The 27,751-nt window shown below is 44.0% G+C and overlaps 1 protein-coding gene across 10 annotated transcripts; it reads right to left on the bottom strand.

Annotated features, from left to right (window-relative positions):
- Window positions 1–1,168: 1,168 nt before the first annotated feature.
- LOC125455768 (zinc finger protein 214-like) lies at window positions 1,169–27,751 on the bottom strand. 10 transcript variants are annotated; one of them, XR_009446298.1, is made up of 6 exons: window positions 27,398–27,751; window positions 26,954–27,033; window positions 24,776–24,876; window positions 24,179–24,309; window positions 10,450–10,546; window positions 1,169–2,745 (listed from the first exon to the last, which is right to left on the bottom strand). XR_009446298.1 is itself a non-coding variant. In XM_059649457.1 (4 exons), exons 3-4 carry the CDS (start codon window positions 24,829–24,831, stop codon window positions 1,899–1,901), a joined length of 903 nt encoding a protein of 300 aa, XP_059505440.1. In that variant the 5' UTR covers window positions 24,832–24,876; window positions 26,954–27,033; window positions 27,398–27,751; the 3' UTR covers window positions 1,170–1,898. The 10 variants fall into 10 exon arrangements, 2 of the variants coding, with proteins under 2 accessions (XP_059505441.1, XP_059505440.1); XR_009446299.1 differs by lacking the exon at window positions 1,169–2,745 and adding an exon at window positions 6,027–6,365; XR_009446301.1 differs by lacking the exon at window positions 24,179–24,309.

Consider the following 27,751-nt stretch of genomic DNA (forward strand, 5'->3'; position numbering starts at 1 on the left):
AATTTACAGAGATTTCGGGAGTAATACTCATAATGTCATTGAGCTCAGAAACAGACTGTTCGTTCCTGTCTCAAATAACTCAATCAAATTAAATCAAATATAAATCCTATCTTTCAGAATCACCACCAAAAACCTAACCACCATCTAAGTCAGACTTGCAGGTCTATGGTTTCCAGATTTCTCCCTGCATCCCTTATTAAACAAAGGTGCAACATTAGTTACTCTGCAGTTATCAGCCATAGTTGTAGATGATGCAAATATTCCTGCAAATGGCCCTACAATTTCCTCCCTCCTTTCTCACAAAATCCTGGGATACCCTAGATCAGGTCCTGGAGATTTATCCACCTTTGTTTTCTGAGACTTTCAGTGCATCCTCTTCTGTAATCCATGAGCTGTTGCCGAAATATCAATATTTATTTAACCGCTTTCTATAGCCTCAATTTCCGTTTCCACCTAAAAAAATGTAATACATTTATTTAAAATCTCTTCCATCTCCTGAGGGTCAACAGAAAGTCAACCTCTTTGATCTTTAAAGAGCCCTACTATTTCTCCAGCTCTCTTACTTAACAATTTTCTTGAACTCACTTGTTCTCCTCTCACACAATCCCCCAGCTGAAGGGCAGTGTGAACGCACTGTGTACCTGTTGTCTGGAGCAGGCGCAGTGAAGCTGCCACCAGCAGCTGGCGAGAGGGGGAGGGGTAGCTGGTTGAGTGACTTCTCACTCTGGCCTGATCTGGTAACCAGCTGCCCTGGAAACGTGGTCCCAGGAGGGGGAGGTGTAACAATGCGTGGGGACAGGATCACTTGCCCGGGCGTGGGGACACTGAGGATATCACCGCTGAGCACAACAATTCCTATTAGTTACTTGACTGGCACTGCCGATCTCGCCTTTTGAGCTTCAGAGTGAAAGTCCCACCCACACCCCCACCATCTCTGTAACATCTCGGACCAAAGCAAGAGCTCCCCTTCTTTCTATTTCTTTCCATGTGATGGGAGGGAGGGAGAAAACTGTTCACTTTACAAAAAATATGCAGGTGCACAGTCTTTACCTAGTGTAGGTATGTTGATGTACAGAGACATTTGATCAATTTCAAAGCTCACCATACAGATATATAATTGTATCATCATTTTACTGACACCTTTAATAGAATAGTGTTTAATAAAATCAACACAATGACCAAGGCTCATTCCTTGGCGTAAGCAAAAGCAAAGTCCCTCACCCACGGTTTTTGTGAATTTGCTGGTGTGTGAGCAAACAGCAAAACATTTAACACAAATGGAGTAGGTGAACAGGACACACCCACTGTCATTTCACTGGTGTTTTAATCGTTTGGATGGCAGAGTGAATCTCTCCCCATGGAGGGAACACACTGCGGTATCAGCAATTGAGTTGACTGACTGAAAGTTTCTTCCCAGCGTGAACTTGCTGCTGGTGATTCTGCAGGCTGGCTGATTGGGTAAATCCCTTCCCACAAGCGGAGCAGGTACAAAGTTTCACTCCAGTGTGAACTCTCCGGTGTCTCTGCATGTGGAATGACCGAGTGAATCCCTTTTCACACAAGTAGCAGGTGAATGGTCTCTCTCCAGTGTGAACTTGCTGGTGTATCCACAGGTTGGATGATTGGGTAACTTCCCTTCCCACAATAGGAGCAGGTGAATGCTTTCCCTCCAGTGTGAACTCTCCGGTGTCTCTGCAAGGTGGAATGACCGAGTGAATCCCTTCCCACAATCGGAGCAGATGAATGGTCTCTCCCGCTTGTGAACTCGCTGGTGTTCCAGCAGGTGGAATGACCGAGTGAATCCCTTTTCACACATGTAGCATTTGAATGGTCTCTCCCCAGTGTGAACTTGCTGGTGTTCCAGCAGGTGAGATGATTGTTTAAATCTGTTCCCACAGTCAGAGCAGGTGAATGGTCTCTCTCCAGTGTGAACTTGCTGGTGTATCCACAGGTTGGATGATTGGGTAAATTCCCTTCCCACAACAGGAGCAGATGAATGCTTTCCCTCCAGTGTGAACTCTCCGGTGTCTCTGCAAGGTGGAATGACCGAATGAATCCCTTCCCACAATCGGAGCAGATGAATGGTCCCTCCCGCTTGTGAACTCGCTGGTGTTCCAGCAGGTGGGATGACCGAGTGAATCCCTTCCCACAGTCAGAACAGTCAAATGGCCTCTCCCCATTGTGAACTCGCTGGTGTTCCAGCAGGTGGGATGATCGAGTAAATCCCTTCCCACAACTGGAACAGGCAAACGGTCTCTCTCCAGTGTGAATTCGCTGGTGTCTCTGTAGGTGGGATGACCGAGTGAAACCCTTTTCACATACGCAGCAAATGAATGATCTCTCCCCAGTGGGAATTCGCTGGTGTTTCTGCAGGCTGGATGATGAAGTGAATCCGATCCCACAATCAAAGCAGGAGAATGGTTTATGCGCAGTTGGTGTATGCGCAGGCTGGAGGAGTGACTGAATCCCATCCCACACTGGGAGCAGGTGAATGGTCTCTCCCCGGTGTGAACCCGTTGGTGTGTCTGCAGGTGGGACGACTGAGTGAATCCCATCCCACAATAAAAGCAGGAGAATGGTTTCTCCCCAGTGTGACTGCGTTGGTGAATTTCAAGCCGAGATGGGTAAACAAATCCCTTCCCACGATCCCCACATTTCCAGTCTTTTCCCAGTGTGACTGCGCAGGCATTTGGATATGTCAGATGAATATTCACAGACTCTTCTGCACACGGAGTGTTCAAAATCCTGAAATAAATAGGGTATTACAAAAGAGTGAATGTCAGATCTGAATGCAATTTCATTTCAAAATGTCTCATTGCAAAACAACCTTTCAAACAAATGTATCGGGAGAAACCAAAACACACAGGTTGTGAAATTGACAGAAATCAACTGGGTCGCTTTTGGGGACGATAATTAGGGAAATTGCTGTATTATCATTAAAACTGAACTGGTTCATGAAGGTCCTTCAGGGAAGGGAACCAGTCAATGTTTGAATAAAACTACACAAAGAAATAGAGGTGGTAGAGACAAGCATGAAGAAAAGGCATTTTATAGATCTACAAGCCAGTTCTGTTCCTGTTTTCTCACCATACCCTTCAATCTCTCTGAACTGCAAAAAAACTCGTGCATAGTTCCTGGAAAATGGGGTTTCAGGTAGATCGGGTGCTGAAGGGCATTTGTCACATTTGGCTTTATTGGTCAGTGCATTGATCAATAAAGGGACCCATGTTTGATTCCACTCTACAGGGAGTTTGCACATTCTCCGCGTGACTGCATGGTTTCCTCATGGTACTCCAGTTTCCTCCCATGGTCCAAAGACGTGTGCATAACATGCATTAGCTATGGAAAACGCAGGGTTACAGGGATATGGTGGGATGCTCTTCGGATGGTTGGTGTGGACTTCTGGGTGAAAGGCCTGCTTCCAAACTGTAGAGATTCTATGATTGAGCATCGGAGTTAGGGTTACATATTGCAGTTGTGTAGGGCCGTAATGGGGCCAATTTTAGAATATTGCGTCCAATGCTAGTCTCTTTGATTTCGGAAAGATGTTATCAGTGCAGGACTCGTACACATAATGGTAGGTTGCTGGGCAGTGTTAGCAAACAACGACTCTTCGAGTGCGGGTTGACAGTTCCTTTAAAGTGGAGTCGCAGGTAGACAGACAAGTGAAAAAGGTTCTTGGTCCATCAGCTATTATTACTCAGTGCATAGAGTATTGGTGTCGGAAGGTTATGTTATGCCTGTCCAAGGCCACTTTTGGAAGACTGTGTTCAGTTTTGGTCTCCCTGCTACAGGGAGAAACTGTGAAACCTGAAAGGGTTCAGAAAAGATTTGCAAGGATGTTGCCAGGGTTGGAGGGTCTGAAATATAGGTAAAGGCTGAATAGGCGGGGGACAATTTTCCCTGAAGCATTGGAGGCTGAAAGGTGATCTTACAGAAGTTTATAAAACTGTGAGGAGAATGTAGCGGGTGAGAACTCAAGGTCTTTATTTTTCCACAGTCGGCAAGTATAAAACTGGACAGCATAAGTTTAACATGAGAGGAGAAAGACTTAAATGACTTCTAAACGGCAATTTCATTTAACACACGCAGTGGTGCATGTACAGAAAGATCTGGTCAGTGTAGACGAGTTGGACTGAAGTGTCTGTTTCCAGCCTGTACGTCTCTATGATTCTAAATGCTGAAGGGAAATGGTGGAAATCTGAAATAAAAACAAAATGTGCTGGGAAATACTAAAATGGTGACAGATGCAGGAATCATTGCAACATTGAAAAAAGATTCATATGATCATACAAAGCACTACAAGTTGCCTGCTGAGTGCCAGGAAATGGGACTAGATTACATAGGTGCTTGATGACTAGCATGGTTATGAGGAGGGCCCTGTGTTCAACAAATTAATATCAGAGACTCTGACTCAATTTTGTTTTGTGCTTCTCTGTGATTGTCTGCTTCTGTAAAGAGTCAGGAACAGCAAGCAGTGAAGAAAGCAAATGAGACATTCATCTTTAGAGTGAGAGGATTGGAGTACAAGAACAGGGATGTCTTTCTGCAAGGGCTTTGGTGAGGCTACACCTGGAATATTTTTCTTCCCATTTCCCAAGGAAGGATGTCCTGGTTATTGAGGGTGTAGCCAGTCTGATTCCTGAGGTCTCAGGACTGGTGCATAGAGACTTGATCCTCATTTAATTCTCCTTTCATTTGCAACTAGTCAGGTTTGTATAGGTCCCATCCAACTCAGAAACAGTTCCAAAACCTCAGGAATATAAACCCTCATCTGGTACACTATTTCTTCAGCCACACATTCATCGGATCTAACCTCATATTCCTGCTCTCACTAACGCTACATAATCCACGACCACTTGTTGTTTACTATCCAGCTCAAGAATGTTCTGCAGCCACTTCATGATATCGCAGATCCAGGCACCAAGGAGATCACATACCATCCGAGATTCATGTCTGCAGCCACCTAAGTGCCTGTCCATACCCGTGACTGTTGCATTCCGTATCATTATTGCCTTGCCACTCATTTTTCCCACTTTTGTGCAGCAGAGCTTTGGTGTCATGAACCTGGCTGTTGCTGATTTCCCCTGAGAGAACACTCCACCTGTCCCCCAGCAGAATCTAAAGCAGTATAATGGTCGAGAATGGAATGACTCCTGAAATTCCTTTCTCAGCCTTTTACTTTATTTAATGGCCACAGATTCCACTTCTGCCTGAGTCATCCTCCACTGTGATGTGACCAACTCGGTAAATGTATTTTTCACAACATTCTCAGAAGCGCAGATGCTCCACAGTGAGTACATCCAAAGCTCCAGCTCTGAAAGGCAGTTACCCACTGGCTGCAGATGGACACACTTCTTGCACATGTAGCCATTAGAGACACTGGAAGCATCTCTCACGTCCCATATTGTGCAAGAGGAGCACTGTCTGAGGTCTCTTGTAATGACTTCTCTCTAGATTCAACTGGTTACTTCCAAAAAGAGAATTATTTGAGATAGCAATCTCCCTCTGTTTCAAACATTTCTATTATATTCTCACCACACTGGCTACAGCCTCCTATACTGTTCCAATGCAGCTCAGTGAGAGCTCAGGAACTGCATCTCATCTTTCAATTCAGCCCTTTATAACCTCCAGACTCAACATGGATTTCAGCATCAACAGAGAGCTGTCAGGCTCTGGAACATTCCACCTGAAAAGGTGTAGGAATTCAATTCTGTAAGATATTTTAAAAGGTAGTTTACAGGCAATTGAAAATGAGGAGTTTAAGTTAAATTGTGAAATGGGCGATTGGGACTTCTTGATTTGGGTGGCGGGAGTGGTGAGGGTTCAAGCCAAGGGGCAGCCGGGAAGGTTAGGTTAGGTTAGGTTTTCCTTCTAAAAACCTTACCTTGTTCACAGGAAGTGAACTATTCTATCTGAGTATTGTCTAAACCAGAAACATTTACACGTGTAGTGTCTCCCACCCGTCCTCCTCCTCTAACCCAAACAAAAAAGACTGTACAGAGGGTTGGGAAGGTAAGGTAAGGCATTTTTCTCTTTATTCTTTTGGCAATCTTGAAGACAAGGAATTCTTTTTCCTTTATTTTTGGCTGGAAGCAGTCAGAGGGACGAAAGTATCAACAAATTTAATTAACTCATTATAATAATTACTTTATTAATTTATATAATTTAAGTAGAAGTGGCTGGACAGGCGATGTGTTGTAGGTGTATGATGTGGGACTATAGTGATCACATCTGCAGCAAGTGTCAGTTGCTCGAGGAACTTTGGCTCAGAGTTGATGAGCTGAAATCTGAGATTTAAACACTGCGGCACATCCGGGAGGGGGAGAAGTACCTGGACGCTTTGTTTCATGAGGCAGTCAGACCTGGTAGATTAAGGAATTCAAATTTGGTTAGTGGTCAGCGACAGTAGGGTGTAACTGTAAGTGAAGCAAGTAGAGGGATCCTGCATTCAGGATCCTGCCTCAGCTCTAGACCTTGTTCAGCAGGTACAACGTACTTACTTGCTGTGTGGATGAGGAAAAGGGCTGCAGGGAGGATGAGCCAACAGACCACTGCAACATGGTATGGGAGGCCATTCAAGAGGGGGGGGGGGGTAGTTGTATGGGATTCTATAATGAGGGAGATAGATCGCATCCTTTGCAAGCAGGATTTATAGTCCTGCATGGTGTGTTGCCTGCCAAGTGACAGGGTAAAGGATATCCCTGACCAGCTTTAAAGGATATTGGAGTGGGAGGGGGAGGATCCAGTTGTTGCAGTCCATACTGAAACAAACAACGTAGGCAAGACTAAGAAAAAGGACCTGTTCAGAGATTATCAGGAGCTAGGAACCACATTAAAAGACAGGTTCTCAAGGGTTATAATCTCCATAGTAATGCCCGAGCCACATGCTAATTGGTATAGAGCCATGAAAATAAGAAAAATAAACATGCGGCTAAAACAGTGGTGTGAAGAAGGGTCTAGGCCTGAAACGTCAGCTTTTGTGCTCCTGAGATGCTGCTGGGCCTGCTGTGTTCATCCAGCCTCACATTTTATTATAGTGTGAAAATAGGGGTTCCTTCTCATGGGGCACTGGCATCCATATTGGACCAGGAGGGATCTGTGCACTTGGGACAGTCTCCACCTGAAATCAAGCTGGGACCAATGTTCTAGCGAAAAGGGTAAATAGGCTAGTCAACAGGACTTTAAACTAGAAAGTGGGGGAGGGAAGGGAATGGTGAAACTTGTCCCAGTGGGAAACAAAGTGTAGTAGTGGATTCCACTACGTGGAAAATTATGAAAAAATGACAGGGATCGAGAATTCAGGAGAAGTTATTAAAGTTTCCAGCACAGACACAAATAGGACAGTATGTTTGGAAAGGGCTAGTAATCAAACACTGGAAAAACAAATGACAATGAGAAGAGGGAGAGTTCATACAGGACTGAATGTGTGATATCTGCATGCACGCAGTATAAGGAACAAGGTAAACGAGCTTGTGGCACAGATCGAAACTGGCAGGTATGAGGTGGTAGGCATCATGGAGATGTGGCTGCAAGGGAATCAGGATTGGGAACGGAATATCCAAGGATATAAATCCTATTGAAAAGATAGGCAGGTGGGCCGAGGGGGTGGGATTGCCCTATTAGTGAGAAATGAAATTAAATCATAGGAAGAAATGAAGTCGGGTCAGAAGGTGTAGAATCTGTGAGAGTAGAATTGAGGAATTGCAAAGGTTAAAAAAAAACATCGTTGGAATTGTGTGCAGGCCTCCAAACAGTAATCAGGAGCTGGGGCGCAAGATATACCAGGATATAGAAAAGGTGTGTAAGAAAGGCAAAGTGACACTGATCATGGAGGGTCTGAATATGCAGGTGGACTGGGAAAATCACGTTGGTAATGGATTGCAAGTAAAGGAGTTTTTGGAATGTCTGCGAGATGGCTTTTTGGAGCAGCTCGTGGTGGAGCCCACAAGGGAACAAGCAATACTGGATTTAATGTTATGCAATGAGTCAGACTTGATTTGGGAGCTTAGGGTAAAGGAACCCTTAGGAGGCAGAGATCATAAGATGGAAGAATTAACCCTGTGATTTGAGAGGCAGAGTATAGAATCAGACGTAACAGTATTACAACTGAATAAAGACAGCTACAGCGGTATGAGGGGAGAGCTGGGCAGAATTTACTGGAAGTGGAGCCTGGCAGAAAAGACAGTGGAACAGCAATGTCGGAAGTTCTGCGAGTAATTCAGGCAAAAGAAGCAAGGTAGAGGGAGGATGAGGCAACCATGGCTGACTCAGGAAGTCAGGGGCAGCATAAAAGCAAAAGAGAAACATATAATGTGGGGAAGGGCAGTGGAAAACCAGAGGACTGGGAAGTTTACAAAGACCTGCAGTGGGCAACAAGAGAAAATGAAATAAGGAGGGAGAAGATTAAATAGGAGGGTAAACCAGCCAGTAATATAAATGAAGACTGTAAGAGTTTCTCGAGATAGATAAAGGGCAAAAGAGAGGCAAAAGTGGACATTGGACACTGGAAAATGATGCTGGAGAGATAGTAGTGGGGAACAAGGAAATGGCTGAGAAACTGAATAATTACTACACATCGGTCTTCACAGTGGAAGACACGAGTAATCTCCCAAAAATTCAAGAGAGTCAGGGGGCAGAGCTGAATACGGTGGCCATCACCGAAGAAAAGGTGCTCCTAAAACTGAGTGGCCAGAAGGTGGATAAATTACCTGGACCAGGTGGAATACACCCTAGAGTTCTAAAGGAGATAGCTGAACAGATAGTGGAAGCATTAGTGGTGATCTTTCAGGAATCGCTAGAGTCAGGGAGGGTCGCAGAGGACTGGAAAATCACTAACGTGACACCCCTGTTTAAAAAGGGAGTAAAGCAATAGAGAGAAAATTAGCCTCGCCTCAGTCATGATTAAGCTATTGGAGTCCATTGTAAAGGATGAGATTTCTGAATATTTGTATGTGTATGGTAAAGTAGGGAAAAGTCAGCAATGGTTCCATCAAGGGGAGGTCATGCCTGACAAATCTATTAGAGTTCGAGGAATGATGAGTAGGGTACACCAAGTCAATGGATGTTATCGCCCTGGAATTCAAGGCGGCCTTTGACAAGGTGCCACACAGGAGGCTGCTGGTAAAATAAGGGCCATGGTATTACAGGCAAGGTGCTAGCATGGATAGAAGATTGGCTGACGGGGAGAAAGCAGAGAGTGGGAATAAAAGGGTCTTTCTCAATATGGCAGGCAGTGACAAGTGGTGTTCCGCAAGGGTCAGTGTTGGGACCACAACTTTTCACTTTCTATGTTAATGAGATGGAGGAACTGTGAGCATTCTGGCTCGGTTTGCAGACGATGCAAAGATTGGTGGAGGGATAGATATTATTGAGGAGGTGGGGGAGCTGCAGAAGGAATTGACAGGTTCAGAGAGTGGGCGAATTGGCAGCAAATGGAGTACAACGTGGTAAAGTGTGAGGTCATGCTCTTTGGTAAGAAAACTAAAAGCATAAACTACTTTCTAAATGGGGAGAAAATTCAGAAGTCTCAAGTGCAAAGAGACTTGGGAGTTCTAGTCCAGGATTCTCTCAAAGTAAACTCACAGGTTGAGTCAGTGGTCAGGAAGGCAAATGCAATGTTGGCATTTATTATGAGGACTTGAATATAAAAGCAGGGATATGCTACTGAGGCTTTATAAGGCTCAGGTCAGGCCACATTTGGAGTATTGTGTGTAGGTTTGGGCCCCATATCTCAGGGAGGATATATTGGCCCTGGACTGGGATCAGAGGAGGTTCACGAGAATAGTCCCAGGAATGGAAAGCTTAACAAATGAGGAACGTTTGAGGACTCTGTGACTACACTCATTGGAGTTTTGAAGGATGAGGGGGGATCTAATTGAAACTTACAGAATACTGAATGGTCTGGACAGAGTGGGTATTGGGAAGTTGCTTCCATTGTTGGGAGAGACAAGGACCTGAGGGCACAGCCTGAGAGTAAAGGGAAGACCTTTTAGAACGGAGATAAAGAGAAATTTCTTCAGCCAGAGAGTGGTGCATCTATGGAATTCACTGCCACAGGAGGTATGGAGGTCAGATCATTGAGTACATTTAAGACTGAAATAGATAGGTTCTCGATTATCAAGGGTTATGGGGAGAAAGCAGGAGAATGGGATTGAGGAACTTATCAGCCATGACTGAATGGCCAGCACACTCGATGGGCCGAATAGTCTAATTTCCACTCCTATGTCTTATGGTCTTACGGATTAAATCTGACAGTTCTTTCAAAGAGACCAGGTGTAATTTAGATAAATCTGTGCTGCCTCACAGGCCAATATCTCCTTCCTCAGCCGCAGGGCAAGGAACTGAGCAGATGCCCCAAGGTGATCTTACCATGAATTTAAACTTCTTGCTGCTTTTTGCTATTTCTAAACAAAATCAGATGTTTTCCCACAGACAGAACAAACAAACCTTTTTCTTTCCACAGTTAAAAGGCAATGATATTCAGATCCTAATGATTCTGCTGACTGTTAGAACTTGTTTTAAGATCCCAGTCTCAATGAATATCCTATAAGACAAATTCATGAAACAAAAATCACTGGGAGTCCTGGATGAATTGAAGAGACAAACATTAAACTTGGTTTCAGATTGCTGTGTGTAAACTCTCCTCTTCAAATCGCCCAGCGCATGCACGTTGCTATACCTTGCCCACAATAAAGATGGCAGCCATAACCCGGGGCCTATCATCGCCGCAGGTCTGCAGACATTTTCCTGTTTGCTGCAAATGCAGGATTGAGAGTTTCTAATTTGGGTCTTGTAGCCTACACCAGGTGATCATAAAACTTCCCAGTCCAAACTGACTCCATTTTACTTCCAGTTTCCTTTGGGGCTGTACTCTGTCCCTCCGGAGATGCTGCTAACCTGTCCCAACTCCACTGCTATTTGCCCATAGTCCTCCAAATCGTTCCTTAAAATTTTAAATCTCTTGAGTGTAACTGCTGCCGCTCAGACAGTTCCAGATGCTCAGAACTTCCTGGGTAAATTAAGATTAACAGTTTCACTGTTTTAACATTATATGCAAATTACCTGAAAGTGGTTACTTACTGTTGTGACATTGGTCCATAATTTCTCTTTCTCTCTGCAAATTAGATATTGTGAAATCTGCACCTGGACTAAATCACTGCCTAACCTTGCAGACAGTAAGGAGTGCAGATGCTGGAAGCAACAATCCATAAATGCGGAGCTGGCAAAGTATAACAGGTCAGGAATCATTTGAGGAGTAAGGAAGTCAATGCTTTGGTGACAAAGGGTTTTGGCCTGCAACATTGGCTTCCCTACTCCTCAGATGCTGTCTGAGCCACTGCTTAACCTTCTCAGCTCGAAGGAGAATTATCAAAGCTTCTGTCATCTCTCTACAAAAGAAAAGCCCATCTCAATTTTAACTTATTGGAATCGAATAATTGTGCAACACCAAAACAGACCCTTCGGTCCAAGTTGTTTCTGCAAAGTAGATATCCTTAATAAATCTGATCCCATTTGACAGCATTTGGCCCACATCCCTCCAAACCCTTCCTGTTCACTACACAAACAGATGCCTTTTAATTGTTGTAATTGTACCAGCCTCCACCACTTCCTATGGCAGCTCATTCCATAAAGTACCATGCTCAGCATGAAAATGCTTTCCCTTAGATTCCTTTCAAATCTTTTCCCTCTCCTCATAAACCTACACCTTCTAGTTTTGGACTACCCAACCTTGGAAAAAGACCTGGACTAGTCACCTTATCCATGCCCTTCATGATTTTATAAACTTCCATAAGGTCACTTCTCAGTCTCCAATGCTCGAGGGAAAATAGCTCCAGCCAATTCAGATTGTCTCTACAGCCCAAACCCTCCAATCCTGGCAACATCTTGCCAAATCTTTTCCGAGCCATTTCAAGTTTCACAACATCTTTCCTATCGCAGGGAGACCATAAGTGAATGCGGAATTCCAGAAGTGGCTTAACCAATATGCTGTATAGCACAACATAAAGTCAACACTTCTATACTCAGTGCACTGACCATCAAAGGCAAGGGCTCACTACCCTGCCTATCTGCGACTCCATTTTCAAAGAACAATGAATCTGTGCCCTAAGGTCTCTTTGTTCAGCAACACTCACCAGGACCTTACCATTAAATGTATAAGTTTTGCCCTGATTTACCTTTCCAAAATGCAGCACTTCACATTTATCTAAATTAAACTCCATCTGCCACTCCGTCCATTTTCCCATTTGATCAAGGTCCCATCATACTCTGAGGTAACCTTCTTCATTGTCCACTGCACCTCCAATTTTGGGGTTATCCGTAAAATTATTAACCATATCTCATGTATTCACATCCGAATCATTTATATAAATGACAAAAAAGCAGCGGACCCAGCATCGATCCTTGCAGCACAGCTGGCCATAGGCCTCCAGATCAGAGAACCAAAGAGTTGACAGGGGAGACAGCAAACATGCTTGTGGTAATTCACCAAAATTTGCCAGAATCTGGGACGGTTCTGGCAGATTTGAAAGCAGTAAATGTAATGCCACTGCTTAAAAAGAAAAATGAGATGGACAGGAGATGGGTAACTATTGACCTGTTAGCTTAATTTCTCTGGTGGGGAATAAGTTTCAAGGATGAAATAGCAAGATATCTGGATAGAAATTTTCCCATCAGGCAGACGCAGCATTGTGTCAAGAAGGGTAGGTAATGTTTTAACTAATTTACTGGAATTTGTTTGAGGATATTATCCACCAGGCGGCACGGCGGCTCAGTGGTTAGCACTGCAGCCTCACAGCACCAGGGACCAGGGTTCAATTCCAGCCTCGGGCAACTGTGTGGAGTTTGCACATTTTCCCCCATGTCTGCGTGGTTTTCCTCCCATGGTCCAAAGATGAGCAGGCTAGGTGGATTGGCCATTCCAAATTTGGATTAGTGTTGGGACTACAATTGTTTACAATTTACACAGAAGATCTGGAGTTGGGAAAGAGAAAATGTGTCAGAGTTGTCACAGATGACACTAAGATGACAGGTCGAGCACAATGTGCAGAAGCCACTGTAAGTCTGCAGAAGGATACAGATAGGTTAAGAGAGTGGGCAGATGGAGTACAATGTTGGTAAATGTGAGGCCATCTATTTTGGTAGGAATAGCAGGAAACTGGACTATTATCTAAATGGTGAAAAACCGTAGTATACTGTTGTGCAGAGGGACCCGGTGTGCTTGTGAATGAGTCACAAAAAGTTGGTTTGCGGATGCAGCAGGTAATTTAGATGACAAATAGGATATTTTCCTTCATTGCGAAAAGGATGGAGTTTAAAAACAAGGAGGTTATGCTGCAGCTGTATAGGGTGCTAGTGAGGCTATGCCCAGGCTACTTTAGTTTTGTAGTCAATGCTTTAGCAAGGATGTACTGGCGCTGGAGGGAGTGCAGAGGAAGTTCATGTGGCTAATTATGGAATTGAGATGGTTGGCTTATGAGAAGAGATTGATTAGACTGGTACTATGTTCATTGGAATTTTGAAGAATGAGGGTGGTCTAACAGAAAAATGTAAAATTATGACGGAAATAAACAAGATAGAAGCAGGGCGGTTGTTTCCACTGATGGGTGAACCACACAGCATAGCTTCAAAAGAAGGTCGGGGGTGGGGGGAGAGACAGATTTAGGCCTGTACTGAGCAGGAACTTCTTCAGCTTCAGGGTTGCGAATCTGTGAAACTTCCTGTTAAGTGAAGCAGTTGAGGCTACCCTCTTGAATGTTTTTAAGGCAAAGGTTATTTAGGGTTATGGTGAGTGGGGAGGAAAGTGGAGCTTAAAAAGTCAGCCATGATCTTACTGAATAGTGGAGCAGACTCAATAGGCCAGATGGCCTATTCCTGCTCCTATTTCTTATGTTCTTATGTTCTGACTTTCCAGCCATCCCTTTACCAGCGAATATCCTCCCCCAATCAAATTTTAAAATTTCTTGCCTTGTACCACCAAAAGTGGCCTTTGTCCAATTTAGAACTTCAACTTTTAGATCTGGTCTATCCTTTTCCATAACTATTTTAAAACTAACAGAATTATCATAGAATCCCTACAGTGTGGAAACAGGCCATTTGGCCCATCAAGTCCCCACTGAGCCTCGGAAGAACCTCCTTCCTTACCCCTGTAGCCCTGCATTTTTCATGGTTAATCCATCCAGCCTGCACATCCATAGACACGATGGGCAATTTAGCATCCCTAATCAACTTCGCCTGCACATCAGTGGACTGTGGGAGGAAACTGGAGCACCAGAAGAAACCCATGCGATATGTGAAGAATGTGGGAATTGAACTCAGATGCCTGATGCTGAGGCAGCAGTACTAACCACTGAGCCACCATACCATGGGTTCTCTGATGCTGAAGTGCTCCCCCACTAATACTTTAATCACTCACCCTGCCTTACTTCCCAAGAGAGAGTTTCTCATAGGTAATCCTACAAACTGAATTAGAAAATGTTCTTGTACACACTTAAATACCTTTCCATCTTAGCCCTTAACGCTATGATAGTCCCAGTCTATGTTTGGAAATTAAAAACCCAATAATTACCACATTATTATTACAGATAAATGAGGTCCCTTATTAAATTTGCTTCTTAATTTCCCACTGGCTATTGGGGGTGGGGGTCTATTGTACAATCCTGATAAGGTGATCATCCATTTCTTATTTCTGAGTTCCACCCAAATAACCTGAAGAACATCCTCCCCAGTACAGCCATAAGGTTATCGTTAATTAAAAACATCATTGTTCCTCATGCCCCTTTCTATTCTTCTTATAGCATCTGTACCCAAGAACATTAAGCTGCCAATCCTATCCATCCCTGAGCCCATATTTCCGTAATAGTTATTATAGTCTCATGTTCCCAACCAGGCCCTGAGCTCATCTGCCTTGTTTGTCAGGCATCTTGCATTGAAGTATTTGCAATCAAACTTCTCAGTCATACCTTGTTGTTTGCCTTGACTGTGTGATTTCTCAATTGTGCCAGCCTCAGATTTATCTCTTTTCTCACTATCTCTTTTGGTTTACCCCATTTCTCTTATTGCTTTAACGCATCCCGAGTTGCACTGGCAAAACACCTTGCCAGTATATTCGTCCCCTTCCAATTCAGGTGCAATCCATTCTTCTTAAGCAGGCCAAGCAGCATCTCAGGAGCACAAAAGCTGACGTTTCGGGCCTCGACTCTTTCCAAAACGTCAGCTTTTGTGCTCCCGAGATGCTGCTTGGCCTGCTGCGTTCATCCAGCTCCACACTTTGTTATCTTGGATTCTCCAGCATCTGCAGTTCCCATTATCACTTCTTAAGCAGGTCAATTCTAACCCAGAAGAGATTCCAATAATCCAAAAAATGTGAATCCTTCTCCCTTGTATCAGGTCCTTCACCATGCATTCAGCTATCCTGCTATTCTTACTCTCAATACCACATGGAACTAGGGGTAATCCAGATATTAGAACCCTTGAGGACATAAGTTTTAATCTCCTGCCTAATTTCCTACATTCTCTCATCAGGACCTCATCCTTTTATCTTCCTACAATGTCATTACCAACGCACAATGACATACTACTGGTCATTCTCCTCTTTGAGATTATTCTGCACACACTCAGACATCCTTGACACTGGCACCAGGGAGGCAAACACCATTCCGGTGTCTCACTGGTGGCTAGAGAAACAGCAGTCTGTGCCTCTGACGAGACAGTCCCCTATCAGAATTGATCACGTGGAACCTCAAGTACCCTTTGTTACAGTAGAGCTAGCCTTGTTATTGGTAACCTGGCTATCCAGGCTACATGCCTCAGAGTCTATGGCCACCTATATTGTCGAAAACAGCATACTTGTTTGAGATGGGGATAGCCTTAGAAGACTCCTACATGACCAGGCTCCCCTCCAACCTTTCCCAGCAATAATCCATCGACCTGACTGTATCTGCGGTTTTTCTACATTCCTGAAACTGCTATCTGTCACACCCACTGGCTGTTGTAAATTCGGCACTGCCTTTAACCACTGCTTCGACCAATCCATGTGGTCCGATAGAATTTGCGACCATACCTCCTGCAGACACAACCATCAGGATCACTGGGATTCTCCCCAAACTCTCGCATCCAACAGGAAGAGGATATCATTCTGCAAATGGCCATGTGTGGCCATAACAATGTAGAGGCCCAGAAAAAGGCAGTCTTGCTGTTTTATAAACACCACCCTCGAATAACTTAGAACATATGTTTTATATTTTTTAAAAAAAACTTAATCAAGAGACAATAAGACATCTTAAAAAGGAATCCTCACCTTACTCAATGTTGTAGAGTTACTAATAAAAAAGGATTAAGATTTCTGTTTTAAGAGATTTAAAATGACTGAACTGATCCCCAGCTGTGGTGTGGGGGAGACAAAGGGGCAAAAAGGGTAAGTCTGGTGTCATAGATTTCACTGCCTCCCTCTCTCTTTGCCTCCATATTCCCAACTGCCTGTCCTTCCCACAGTTTTCCCATAAATCCTTGTCTCCCCAACGTCCTTCACATCTACCCCGTTCACTCTTCCCCCACCCACTCATATTCCTCCCTCCTACTGTCTTGTCCCCTCCCCAGGTTTTCCAAGAGCCATTTCATTGTTCAGTCTTGCTGATTTCTAAGTTTACCCACTCACCTCTCGCCAACACTCCTCTCTTTCTCTCTCTCATTGTTCTGTTTGATGTTGCTGTTCCTGCCGGAGGGTCATTCTGATAACATCCCTCCAAATCTGTCACTCATTCTGGACACTATGTCTTTGTCTGCTCTTCTCTCCCTCGATTTTTCTCTGTCCCTTCTGTCTCTGTCACTCTCTGTATCTGTCCTTTCTCGTCCTGTCCATTGGATTTCTATCTTTCTCCTATCTCTCTCTCTCTCTCTCTTCCCCCTTTTCTTGTTCTCAATAGGATTTCTGCCTCTCTTCCTGACTGTTTCTCTTTCTCTCTTTCTGTATCTTCCGATATCCGTTCTCCCCCTTCTGTCCATCTGTCCCTCCATTTTCCACTTCAAATTCTCTCTCTCCATATCCCTCTCTGTCCATCACTGGCTCTTCATGGATGATGCCAGGGAACCTTCATGGTGCTTGACCCACCTGCCCCATCGTGCTTTGTCTAAAACTAAAAGGTGGATGGAGTTGGTACATCAAACATCTTTCTCAGTTGGGGAGTGGAGGGGAGGGGAGGGTTCTGTCTGGGAACTGGGATTTTGCTGTGCAGCAAGGCTGTCAGTGAAAGGCCAGAGAGTCTCTGGCTATACTCCAGTCAGAATGAGGGGGTTTGGGTACTGCAAGTGGAGGGGGATACAGTGGGGTGTCTGTGTACAGTGGAGGGGTCACAAACAAACAAAGAAGGTGAGTGAAGCTGCACGGGGAGCTATGAGAAACTGTAAGGCTGAAAACTTTTGTTGGGGCAAAATACAGGGTAAAAGTCAGGAGGGAATATTTAAATGAGTGCAAAAAATTGAGTGGTGCAATATTTGCAATGACAAAAAGTGGGGTGGTTGCAAAATTGGGATGGAGAGCAAACTTTTGGGGAACTGAAATTGGGAAATGAAATATTTGAGGGGACAATATTTGGAGGTTGGGGCAGCAAAATATTTGTGTAGGGGAGTGCAATATCTGACAGGGGCAATAGTGTTTTCGGGATGGGAGTACAATACTGGGACAAAATTGGGGACTTGCCTCCCGGGGCAGGTGTAAAGAAAGGGACAAAACTGGGCAGCAGTGAAACTTGATGTATACACTGGAGGCACAAAATGGAGGAAGAAGACAGTGTGAAATGAGGGGGGTATCCAGAGTCTCAGACTGAATGACAAAATTCTATGGTCAAATTTGCAGGGACAGTCAGTCATATTTGGAGGAGGGTGATGGGTGGAATTTGGCAATTTTGAATGGAAACAAAATTTTGGGAGTGAGGCAGGAAAGAAAGCAGCAGTGAGACGAGAAACCGGGAGACGAAATAGAGAAAGGTGGAGGAAAAGGAGAGGGAGAAAAAGATGGAAGGAAGGGAGAATGAAACATGGAGGGTAAAGACATGGAGGGAAAAGATAGAGAGAGAGAGAATGATGATTGGGGGCAAAGAGCGGCTGCTAGTGAGAGAGCGAGAGAGGGGAAGGGAGAGAGAGGAAGACAGAGAAACAAACGATACAAAAGTTAACTGTGTGAGAGACAGTCACAGGTGAGAGAAAGAGACAGAAGAGTGAGAAAGACCAAAAGGGAGACCAGAGGAGAGACTTGCAGAGAAAGAGATAGAGATAGTGACACAAAGGGAGAAGAGAGAAAATGAAACAAAGAGACAAGAGTTGAGTGTGAGAGACAAAGACATAGGAGGAAGAGAGAGAAATGATGAGAAACAGGCAAAGAGAGTGACAGGGAGACAGAGAGAGAGAAAACAGAGAGACAAAAGGAGAGACTGAGATACAAAGCAAGAAAACAGAGAGGCAAGAAGAGGAGAAGTCAGAGAGAGACAGCCAGGAGCTCAGGAAAGGTACAGAGTCTGAAGATTCAATACTCACCAGGGCTGCTTCAGGAAGAGGGTGGTACAGGTCCACAACTGGCATTGAGATTCCAGCTGTACTGTTGGTTGCCCCATTACAGGAAGGATGTGGAAGCATTGGAAAAGGTGCAGAGGAGATTTACCAGGATGTTGCCTGGTCAGGAGCACAGGCCCTATGAAGAAAAGCTGAGGGATTTGGGTCTGTTCTCATTGGAGAGAAGGAGGATAAGAGGGGATTTAATAGAGGCATACAAGACGATCAGAGGATTAGATAGGGTGGACAGTGAGGGTCTTTTTCTGAGGATGATTACTTCAGGTTGTACAAGGGGGCATAGCTACAAATTGAGCGGTGACAGATTTAAGGCAGATGTCAGAGGCAAGTTCTTTACTCAGAGAGTGGCAAGGGGGTGGAATGCCCTGCCTGCCAATGTAGTTAACTCAGCCACATTAGGGGCATTTAAACAGTCCTTGGATAAGTATATGGATGATCATGATGGGATAGCGTAGGGGGATGGACTTAGATTAGTTCACAGGTCGGCGCAACATCGAGGGCCGAAGGGCCTGTTCTGCGCTGTATGGTTCTATGTTCTATGTACTCACACTGACACAGGCAGCAAGATTAACTCTGACACTCACCTCCTGGCATCATCCACATGAAGACATGAAGTATGGCTGCCAAGACCAGTTTTATAAACCCTAAGATCTGTCATTCAAACCCCTCTCTCCTCCCAAATCCCAGCTACCCATTCAGTTCGCAGCTGTCTCGACCTGGAACGCACATCCTTCAGATACGGAGCAAACCTAGAAGGTTCTTTGTGAGGTTAGAGGTTGGGGGGGGGGGGGGGGGGGGCAGCATGGTGCAGGGGTAAGGGGGGAGGAGGGATGACAGAAAGCTGCAACGCAGAAGTTCAGTCCAGTGTCTCCTGATTGTTTTACACACACACACACACACACACACACACACACACACACACACACACACACACACACACACACACACACACACACACACACACACACACACAATCCAAACTGGCTGTAAAATACCTTTATCCAAACAAGAGAACACAACCTTCCGCAGCCAGGAACACAAAATTATCCCACTGGTGAACACTGTATTTTCATATAGACTAACACAAGGTGTGAGTGGGACTAGGTAATCTGTAAAGACAGGGAGTTTACTTTTAATTAGTTTCTGAGAATGAACGCCAATCCATGTCACAGATGAACATCTGGGGATTGCATGGATCTGTTGTACAAGTGCAAGTTTGCTCATTGTACAAATAATCATGAGTTTACAAATCACATTCACCTCTTTCCTGACAATAGAGTGAGAGACATCACAGTGCTGTCCCACTTTCCCATTAATATATTGTCGGTAAAAGCTGGGAATTATCTGATTGACACAAATAGGGTGGATTTGAGGGGGGTAGGTCATGCCTCACAAACCTTATTGAATTCTTTGAAGAGGTGACCAAACACATGGGTGAAGCCAGAGCAGTGAATGTGGTATACATGGATTTAAGAAAGGCGTTTGATGAGGTTCCCTATGGTAGGCTCATGCAGAAAGTAAGGAGGCATGGATCGGGGAAATATGGCAGATTGGATTCAGAATTGGCTGACCCTTTGAAAACAAAGGGTGGGAGTGGATGGGAAATATTCAACATGGTGCTCAGTTACAAGGTGTACCACAAGGATCTGTTCTGGGTCCTCTTCCACTTGTGATTTATGTAAATGATTTGGATGTAGGAGTGGAAGGGTGGATTAGTAAAGTTCACAGGCGATACAAAGGTGAGTCACGTTGTGGACAGTGAGGACGGCTGTTCTAGATTACAAAGGGACATCGATAGGATGCAGAGCTGGGCTGAGAAGGGGCAGATGGAGTTTAGCTCTGAAAAGTGTGAGGTGATTTATTTTGAAACGACAAATTTGAAAGCAGAATATGGGGTTAACAGAAAGATTCTTGGCAGCAAGAAGGAGCAGAGAGATCTTGGGGTTCATGTCCACAGTTCCCTGAGAGCTGCCACCCAGGGGGATAGAGTGGTTAAGAAGGTGTATGGTGTGTTAGCTTTCATTAATAAAGGGATTGAGTTCAAGGGCCGTGAAGTTATGCTCCGGCTATGCAAAAGCCCGGTTAGGCCACGTCTGGAGTATTGAGTCCAGTTCCGGTCGCCTCATTAGAGGAAAGATTTGGAATTGCTGGAAAAGGTTCAGAACAGATTTACCAGGATTTTGCCTGGAATGGAAGGAAGGTCATATGAGGAAAGGTTGAGAGAGCTAGGGCTTTTCTCTTTAGAACAACGAAGGACATGAGGTGACTTGATAGAAGTGACAAAATGATCATAGAGGTATGAATAGAGTGGACAGCCAGAGACTTTTCCCTAGGGTGGAGGTAGCTATTGCAAGGGAGCATTGTTTTAAAGTGAGTGGAGGTTAGATGTCAGGAGACGTCAGAGATAGGCACTTTACTCAAGAGTGGCAGGGGCGTGAAATGCATTGCCGGAGAGGTTAGCAGTGTCGGCCTTATTAAGGGCATTAAGCACTATTAGATAGGCATATGGATGACAGTATAAGGCAGGGGTGGAGGTTAGGTAGACCTTAGGTTTAGGGTAAAAATTCGGCACAACATCATGGGCTGAAGGGCCTGTACTTTGCTACACTGTTCTACGTTCTAATGATGGCTGTGAAACCATTGTCAATTGTCAGGAAAAGCCAATCTGATTTGCTGATGTCCTTGAGGGAAGGAGACTGCAATACTTGTGTGGTCTGGTCTACATGTGACTCCAAACCCACAGCAATGTGGTTGGCTCCTACCTGCCCCCGTGCAATTAGGGAATAGTTTGTTTGCAGGTAAAGGGAAATCGGCTAAGTGGGGGGCTTTCAAATGTGTGATAAGGAGAGTTTAGAGGCACGATGTTTGTGTTAGAAAGAAATGTAAGGCTGGTAGGACTAGAAAATAATGGATGAATAAAGATAGAGGCTTTCGACAAGAATAAAAAAAAAATCATATATTAGATAAAATAACTGGTTTCAAATAAATCTCTTGAATAGAATAAAGAATGGAGGGCATCCTTAAGAGGGAAATCAGGAAGGCAAAGACTGGATATGCAATAGCCTTGGCAAATAACATTAAGGATAATCCAAACAGATTCTACCAGTAAATTGAGAGAAAGAGAGCAACAAGACAGAGAGTAGGACTCCTTAAAGGTCATCACATCTTAAACATGTTTTTCCTCTCATCTTAAAAAAAAAGTTACTCTCACTCTGATTATCCCCTCCCCACCACACAAGGAGAAGGACACCTGCCATCCCTTTATCTACACCCTTCATGATTTTATGAACCTCTCATCAGGTCACACCTCAACCACCTAAACTCCTGTGAAAACAGCTTACTTTGTGTTGAACCTCAGGAGATGGGAAGAGATATTAAATAAATATTTTGCACAGTTTTTCTGTGGAGAAAGAAATGGAGGCTGAAGAACTCAGAAATAAATACTGATGTTTTGAAAACAGTTCACATGTACAGAACAGGATGCACTGAATGTCTTAGAAAACAAAGGTGGGCAAATCTTCATGACCTGATCTAGTGTATCTCAGAACGATGTCAGAAGTGAGGGAGGAAATTGTGGGGCCGCTTGCAGAAACATTTGTATGATCTACAGCTACGGTAAGGTGCCTTATGACTGCAGAGTGACTAATGTGAGGCCTTTGTTAATAATGGGGGGCAAGGAGAAGTCTGAGAACTGTAAACCTGCGAGTCTGACTTTGGTGGTGGGTATGTTATTGGAGGTGATTCTGAAAGGTAGGATTTATATGCATTTGGAGATGCATGGAATGATTAGAAATAGTCAGTGTGGCTTTCTGAGAGGATGTTAACAAACTTGATTGAGTTTTTGAGGCAAAAAAGCATGTTTAGTAAGTTTGTGGGTGATGCCATAACTGGTAGTGATAACTTATCTACGATTACAAAGAGATCTTGATCAACTAGCTGAAGAGAGGCAGGTGGGGTTTAATTTGGATAAATGCAAGATATTGCATTTTGGTGAAACAAACAAGGGCAGGACTTGAACAATTAAAAGCAGCATCTTGGGTAATGTTATAGAACTGAGGAGCCTTGGGATTCAGATCGTTAAAGCTTGTGTCACAGAAGGTAGGGTAAGTAAGAAGATGTTTACACTGCTTGCCTTCATCACTAAGACCTTTGAGTATAGAAGCTGGGACATTATGTTGAGGTTGTACATGTTGATGGTAATTCCTCTTCTGGGGCACTGTCCCCAGTTCTGGTCACACTGTTACAGGAAGGATATTATCGAGCTGGAGAGGGTTCAGAAGAGATTTACCAGGATGTTGCTGGGAATGGAGAGTTTGACTTTTAAGGAGAGGCTGGGTAAGCTGTTTTCACAGGAGCTTAGGTGGTTGAGGTGTGGCCTTAGGAGGGGTTCATAAAATTGTGAAGGGAGTAGATAAGGAGATGGCAAGTGTCCTTTTCCTAGTGTGGCGGGGAGGGGGGTATTCAGAGTGAGTGTAACTTTTTTTTTAAAAAAATGAGAGGAAAAAGATTTTTAAGACGACATTAGGGGATTTTTTTTAAACATAGAGAGTGGTTCATGCGCAGAATGAACATCCAGAGGAAGTGGTGGGTATGGATACGGTTACAATGTTTAAAAGATATCCAGATAAGTATATGGATAAGAAACGTTTGGAGGGTATGGGCAAAGTACAGGCAGGTGGGGCTAGTTTAGTTTGGGATTATGGTTGGCATGGTCTGGTTGGACCAAACAGTCCGCTTCTGAGCTGCATAAATCTATGAAACTAACTCTCACTATCCAAGTTCCTTCGGTTATTACAACCCTCCCTGTCGCTGTCAACTCATCCAGCCTCACAACTCTCCTGTCCCTATAATTTCCCTTCAGCCTCACAAATCTCCATCACGATGTCATCTCCTCCACAATGAAAACCCTCTGGTTTCACAAACATCTCTATCTCTGTAACATCCCCCAATCTCACAATCCTCCCAGCTTTTATCTTCTCTAGCCTCAGAACCCTCCTTACCTGTAATCTCTTGGAGCCTCACAAATTGATGATATGTGCTTGTCTCTAATTCCAGCTTTATGAGGACAGATGCCTCTTTACTATTTCTTCACTTGATGGGGGCACTTTCAGATTCTTCTGCCGAAGCTCCAGAATTTACTCATAAACTGTTCCACCTCTCTACCTCACTTTCTTGCCAAAAGTATTCACTAGTTATGTGTCATGTATTCCAATATCACCTTCTCTGATATGATTTCAAATGTAACTTGTCATATTTCTATAGTAAGTGTCTCAGAGGTCTACAGTACAGAAAAATGCTCTGCAGTCACCGAGGTTGTGCCAATAGAGAAAACTATTACCTAACAATTCTCATCCCATTTTCCATGGACTTTCCTGCCTTGGAATCACAAGTGCATGTCTATATACATATTAAATGCTATCAAGGGTCTTTGCCACCCTTACAGACAGTGAGGTTCAGCGTAATCGTCACTGCATAATGTCATCAGACACAGGAACACAGAGCATCTGGGTCTGCGAAAACCAGAGATCACCCATACTTTGGCAAGGATGGCAGGGTTGCTCAGGGGACGTAGAGGAAATTTACTCAGGTGGTTTAAGGAAGGAGGGATTTTACTTACATGCTTAGGGTTTTTTAACATGTGACATGGGTGTTGCTGGTACACGAGAACAGGTGGACTTTCCTTCGCAACTTCTCCCCTTGCCTGGGACGTGGTAATCTTCAGGTTAAACCACTACCGGTTATCGCTGTCTAATGAGAAAGGAGCCCTTTGGTCACAGAAGACAATGGTGACTTTAACTTTTACAGTGATGCTATTGTGCCTCGGTGGTGGAGAGCAGAAACATTGAAGGAGGTGGATGGGACACCAGTCAGGCACAGCACTTTGTCCTGGAGGATGTTCACTTGCATTAATATCGTTGGGGGCTGCACCGATGCAGGCAAGTGGAGAATGTTCCAACGTAATCCTGATGTGTGTCTCATAGATAGCAAACAAACATTGGGAATCAGGCTTTTGGAGAAACCGAGATTCCTCTCCTTGCAGCAAGGGAAGTTGAGGGGAGATTTGATATAGAGATGCTGACGTAAGGTATACTTTAGAATGATAAAACTTACACTCATCAGTTGATCATAAAGGGATTACAGGAGAAATGTTAATGATTTTGGGGACTTCAGGGAGAATTTTTATGCAGCAAGTGTGTTGGAATTTAATACTCACATACAATGCAAATATCCAGGTCCTGACAAATTCAGCAATTCTTCAGAGTTTGACATTATAATTATTTTGAGATTCCCACCTGCAAGTCCATTTGTAATAACCTGTAATACAAATTCAGAAAATCGACCACTATCAGCCTCGGGTAGAAGTTCGGCACAGCCCTGACCTCTGGCAACAGGATGGCTGTGCATTCTCCCTGCTGCATATTACCCTTTATGGAGGTCAGCAGTCAATTCAGGGGAATATTATGTGGGTTTCTATGAGTTTCTGCCTTGGGTCTTCATGGGCCTGAACACAGCAGCAGATCTTTGACACATGGGGCAGAATGTTCCAAGAGTTAGTGAGATGTGGACAGCAAGATTTGAGCCTGTTTCTTTCCTTCTGTGTGGCCGCTTTATCTCATCAATAAGACATTGTGTGTTAAAGGCTAATGCAGCTTAAAAGGACAAGTTGTCTCTATTCTTAATGAGTAGCAAGTTCCTTCCAATCTTTCCAAACAATGTTCCCTAAAACGAAAGTGATCAGATATGAGCAAGGGTGCCCACTACTCCCAATAGGGAGTATAGAAGAATGCGGGAAGATCTCACAAAGAAAGCAGAAGTCAAGTTTTGTTAGGGTGACGAACAGTTTACAGACAGATATAAATAGGATAAGTGGGCAACAAGTTGGCAGATGTAGTATAATTTGGGAAAATGTGAAGTTGTTCATTTTGGAAGAGACAACAAAAGATCAAAGCATTATTTAAATGGTGAAAAGGAGAGAAAGCTGCAACACAAAGTGACTGGGGGGTAATTGTGCAGGAAACACAAGAAACTAGCACACAGCTGCAACAGCTAATCAAGAAGGGTAACAGAATGCTGTCCTTTATTACAAGGTGCTTGCAGTTTAAGCAACTGTACAAAGAACTGGTGAGACCGCATCTGGAGTAATGTGGGGAACTTTGGTCTATTTCTTTAAGGAAATATTGGAGGCATTCCAGAGAAGGTTAACTAGGAGGACCTCTGGTTTGGAAGAATTATCTTTTAAAGAAAACTCTAAACACACTGAGAATCGACTAACAGGATTTTGGAAGATTGAATTTCACTGAAACATAAAAGGATTCACCAGGGGTTTGACAGGCTAAATGCTGAAAGGATGTTTCCCATCATGAGTGTGTGTCGGACCAGATTCGTGATCAGTCAGGAAATCAAGGGTTACGTTTCAGAATCGTCAAGCTTTGGGCAACATAGACACGGGTAAGGGGTTCAGGAGCAAATGAACTGACGTGAAGTGGAAGGAAGGAACATTTTAGAGACTGAAATTTCTGGTGTTTATGATTGAGTAGATGTGAGGCCAGATGTTATCTTGGAGTTAGATACGACAGCAATATTGTGAAGGGTGCAAAAACAGAAAGAATTGCAGATGCTGTAAAAATCAGTCACAAAAACAGAAGTTGCTGGAAAGGCTCAGCAGGTCTGGCAGCATCTGAGAAGAAAAAAAAAAATCAGAGTTGAAGTTTCAGGTCTAGTGACCCTTCCCCAGAACTGCTCTGAGGAAGGGTCCCTGGACCAGAAACATGAACTTTGATTTTATCTTCACAGATGCTGCCAGACCTGCTGATTGTGAACAGTGTAGTTCAGCCTCAGGCACTTCCCAGCGAGAGGGAGGGAGTCAGCAGTGTAGCAAAGTAATTTGTAATAACAACTGAAGGCAATGGGCCTAACTAAAGTTTTACCAGAGGAAATTTCAGCTAATCGATTTAGTGGAAGCATGATAAACAGTTTTATAATGAGTACCAGTGAGGCAATGGACAGGGGGGGATGGTGAGATTGGACACTGTCAGTGTACATGTGAAAATAAACATCGTTCTTTCAGACAATGTTCCGCAGCAGCAGTATCTAAGCAGTAACTGCTTCACCATTAGGAGCTCTTTCTACAGTTACCAAGGCAACATAGTCTGTAATTCCTACTCTAAGCTTTCTAAATGTGCCTTTCTCCTTTTTAGACATGCACAAAAACCTGTTCATTTGACAATGATTTTGGTCACCTGACCCAAAAACTTCAATTGCGGCCTCATGTCAAACGTTCCTTAATAATATTTGTGAAATTATAGATATGATTTTTCAAAAAAAAGACTTATTAATTTTGACATATATCATCTTTTGACTATTGCTGTGTGAATGATCTATAACTTCATACCTAACTGCATTGTGGAAGCACCATCACCAAACATCACCGTCTGCACAGTCATCAGGAGTTTTCGCAAAGATCGCTGGTGTCTGTGGAGAAACAGAGTTGATGTTTCAGGAGTGCAAAACGAATTACAGGGAATGAAAATGGTGCAGAATTTGAAGGTCTTGCTGGAAAAAGAATTCCTGACTGTGAACGATATTGTGGAAACATGAACCTCGTAAGATGGTCGGTGATGGGCAACAGTAGAAAATTCACAGAAAAAAAATCTGTGAAAGCGACAGTAAAAGAGTAAACAGAGCTAAATACACCCTTTATAAAAGACAGAAGAGTTTAGGTATATTGACGAAAAGGTGATCGCGGAGCACAGAGACGAATCAGGCCAGAGTTAGCTGTCATGATCCTACATTCTGGGAAAAGAAGAACAAACATTTCTCTTGGCTGAAATCTCACCTCCGCCAATTCTCCGCGAACACGCTCTACCAGGGGAGGGTGCGCATGCGTCCCGCTGAAACCTGCCCGAACAAAGTTGGCGGCGGTTCATTTGTCCTGCGGCTCATTTCCCCCAACAAAGATGGTGCCGGTCAGTCGAGCCTTTCGCCGTTCCAGGTGTTTTCACGTTTGCTGTAAGCACGGGACTGGGAGTTTCAAATTTATGTTTTCCCACGTGCACTAAGTTTTTGTAAACCCTCCCAGCTCATACGAATAGCGTTTCCCTCCCACTTTTTTGCTGTGTATCGCTTTCTTTACCGTGTCCGACAACTTCCGCAGACACCCAAACCCTGGCCACAATGACACTCCGCAGCA

This window comes from Stegostoma tigrinum, chromosome 10 (genome assembly GCF_030684315.1).
Source record: "Stegostoma tigrinum isolate sSteTig4 chromosome 10, sSteTig4.hap1, whole genome shotgun sequence".
NCBI classification, from domain to species: domain Eukaryota; kingdom Metazoa; phylum Chordata; class Chondrichthyes; order Orectolobiformes; family Stegostomatidae; genus Stegostoma; species Stegostoma tigrinum.

Bases quoted from the DNA above. Each gene is read 5' to 3' on its own strand.
- LOC125455768 (XM_059649458.1), bottom strand. From the start codon at position 24,831: ATGTCAAACTCTGAAGAATTGCTGAATTTGTCAGGACCTGGATATTTG. The intron at 2,746-24,775 runs GTGAGTATTAAA...TATTTATTTCAG, and splicing joins CCTGGATATTTGCATTGTAT to GATTTTGAACACTCCGTGTG.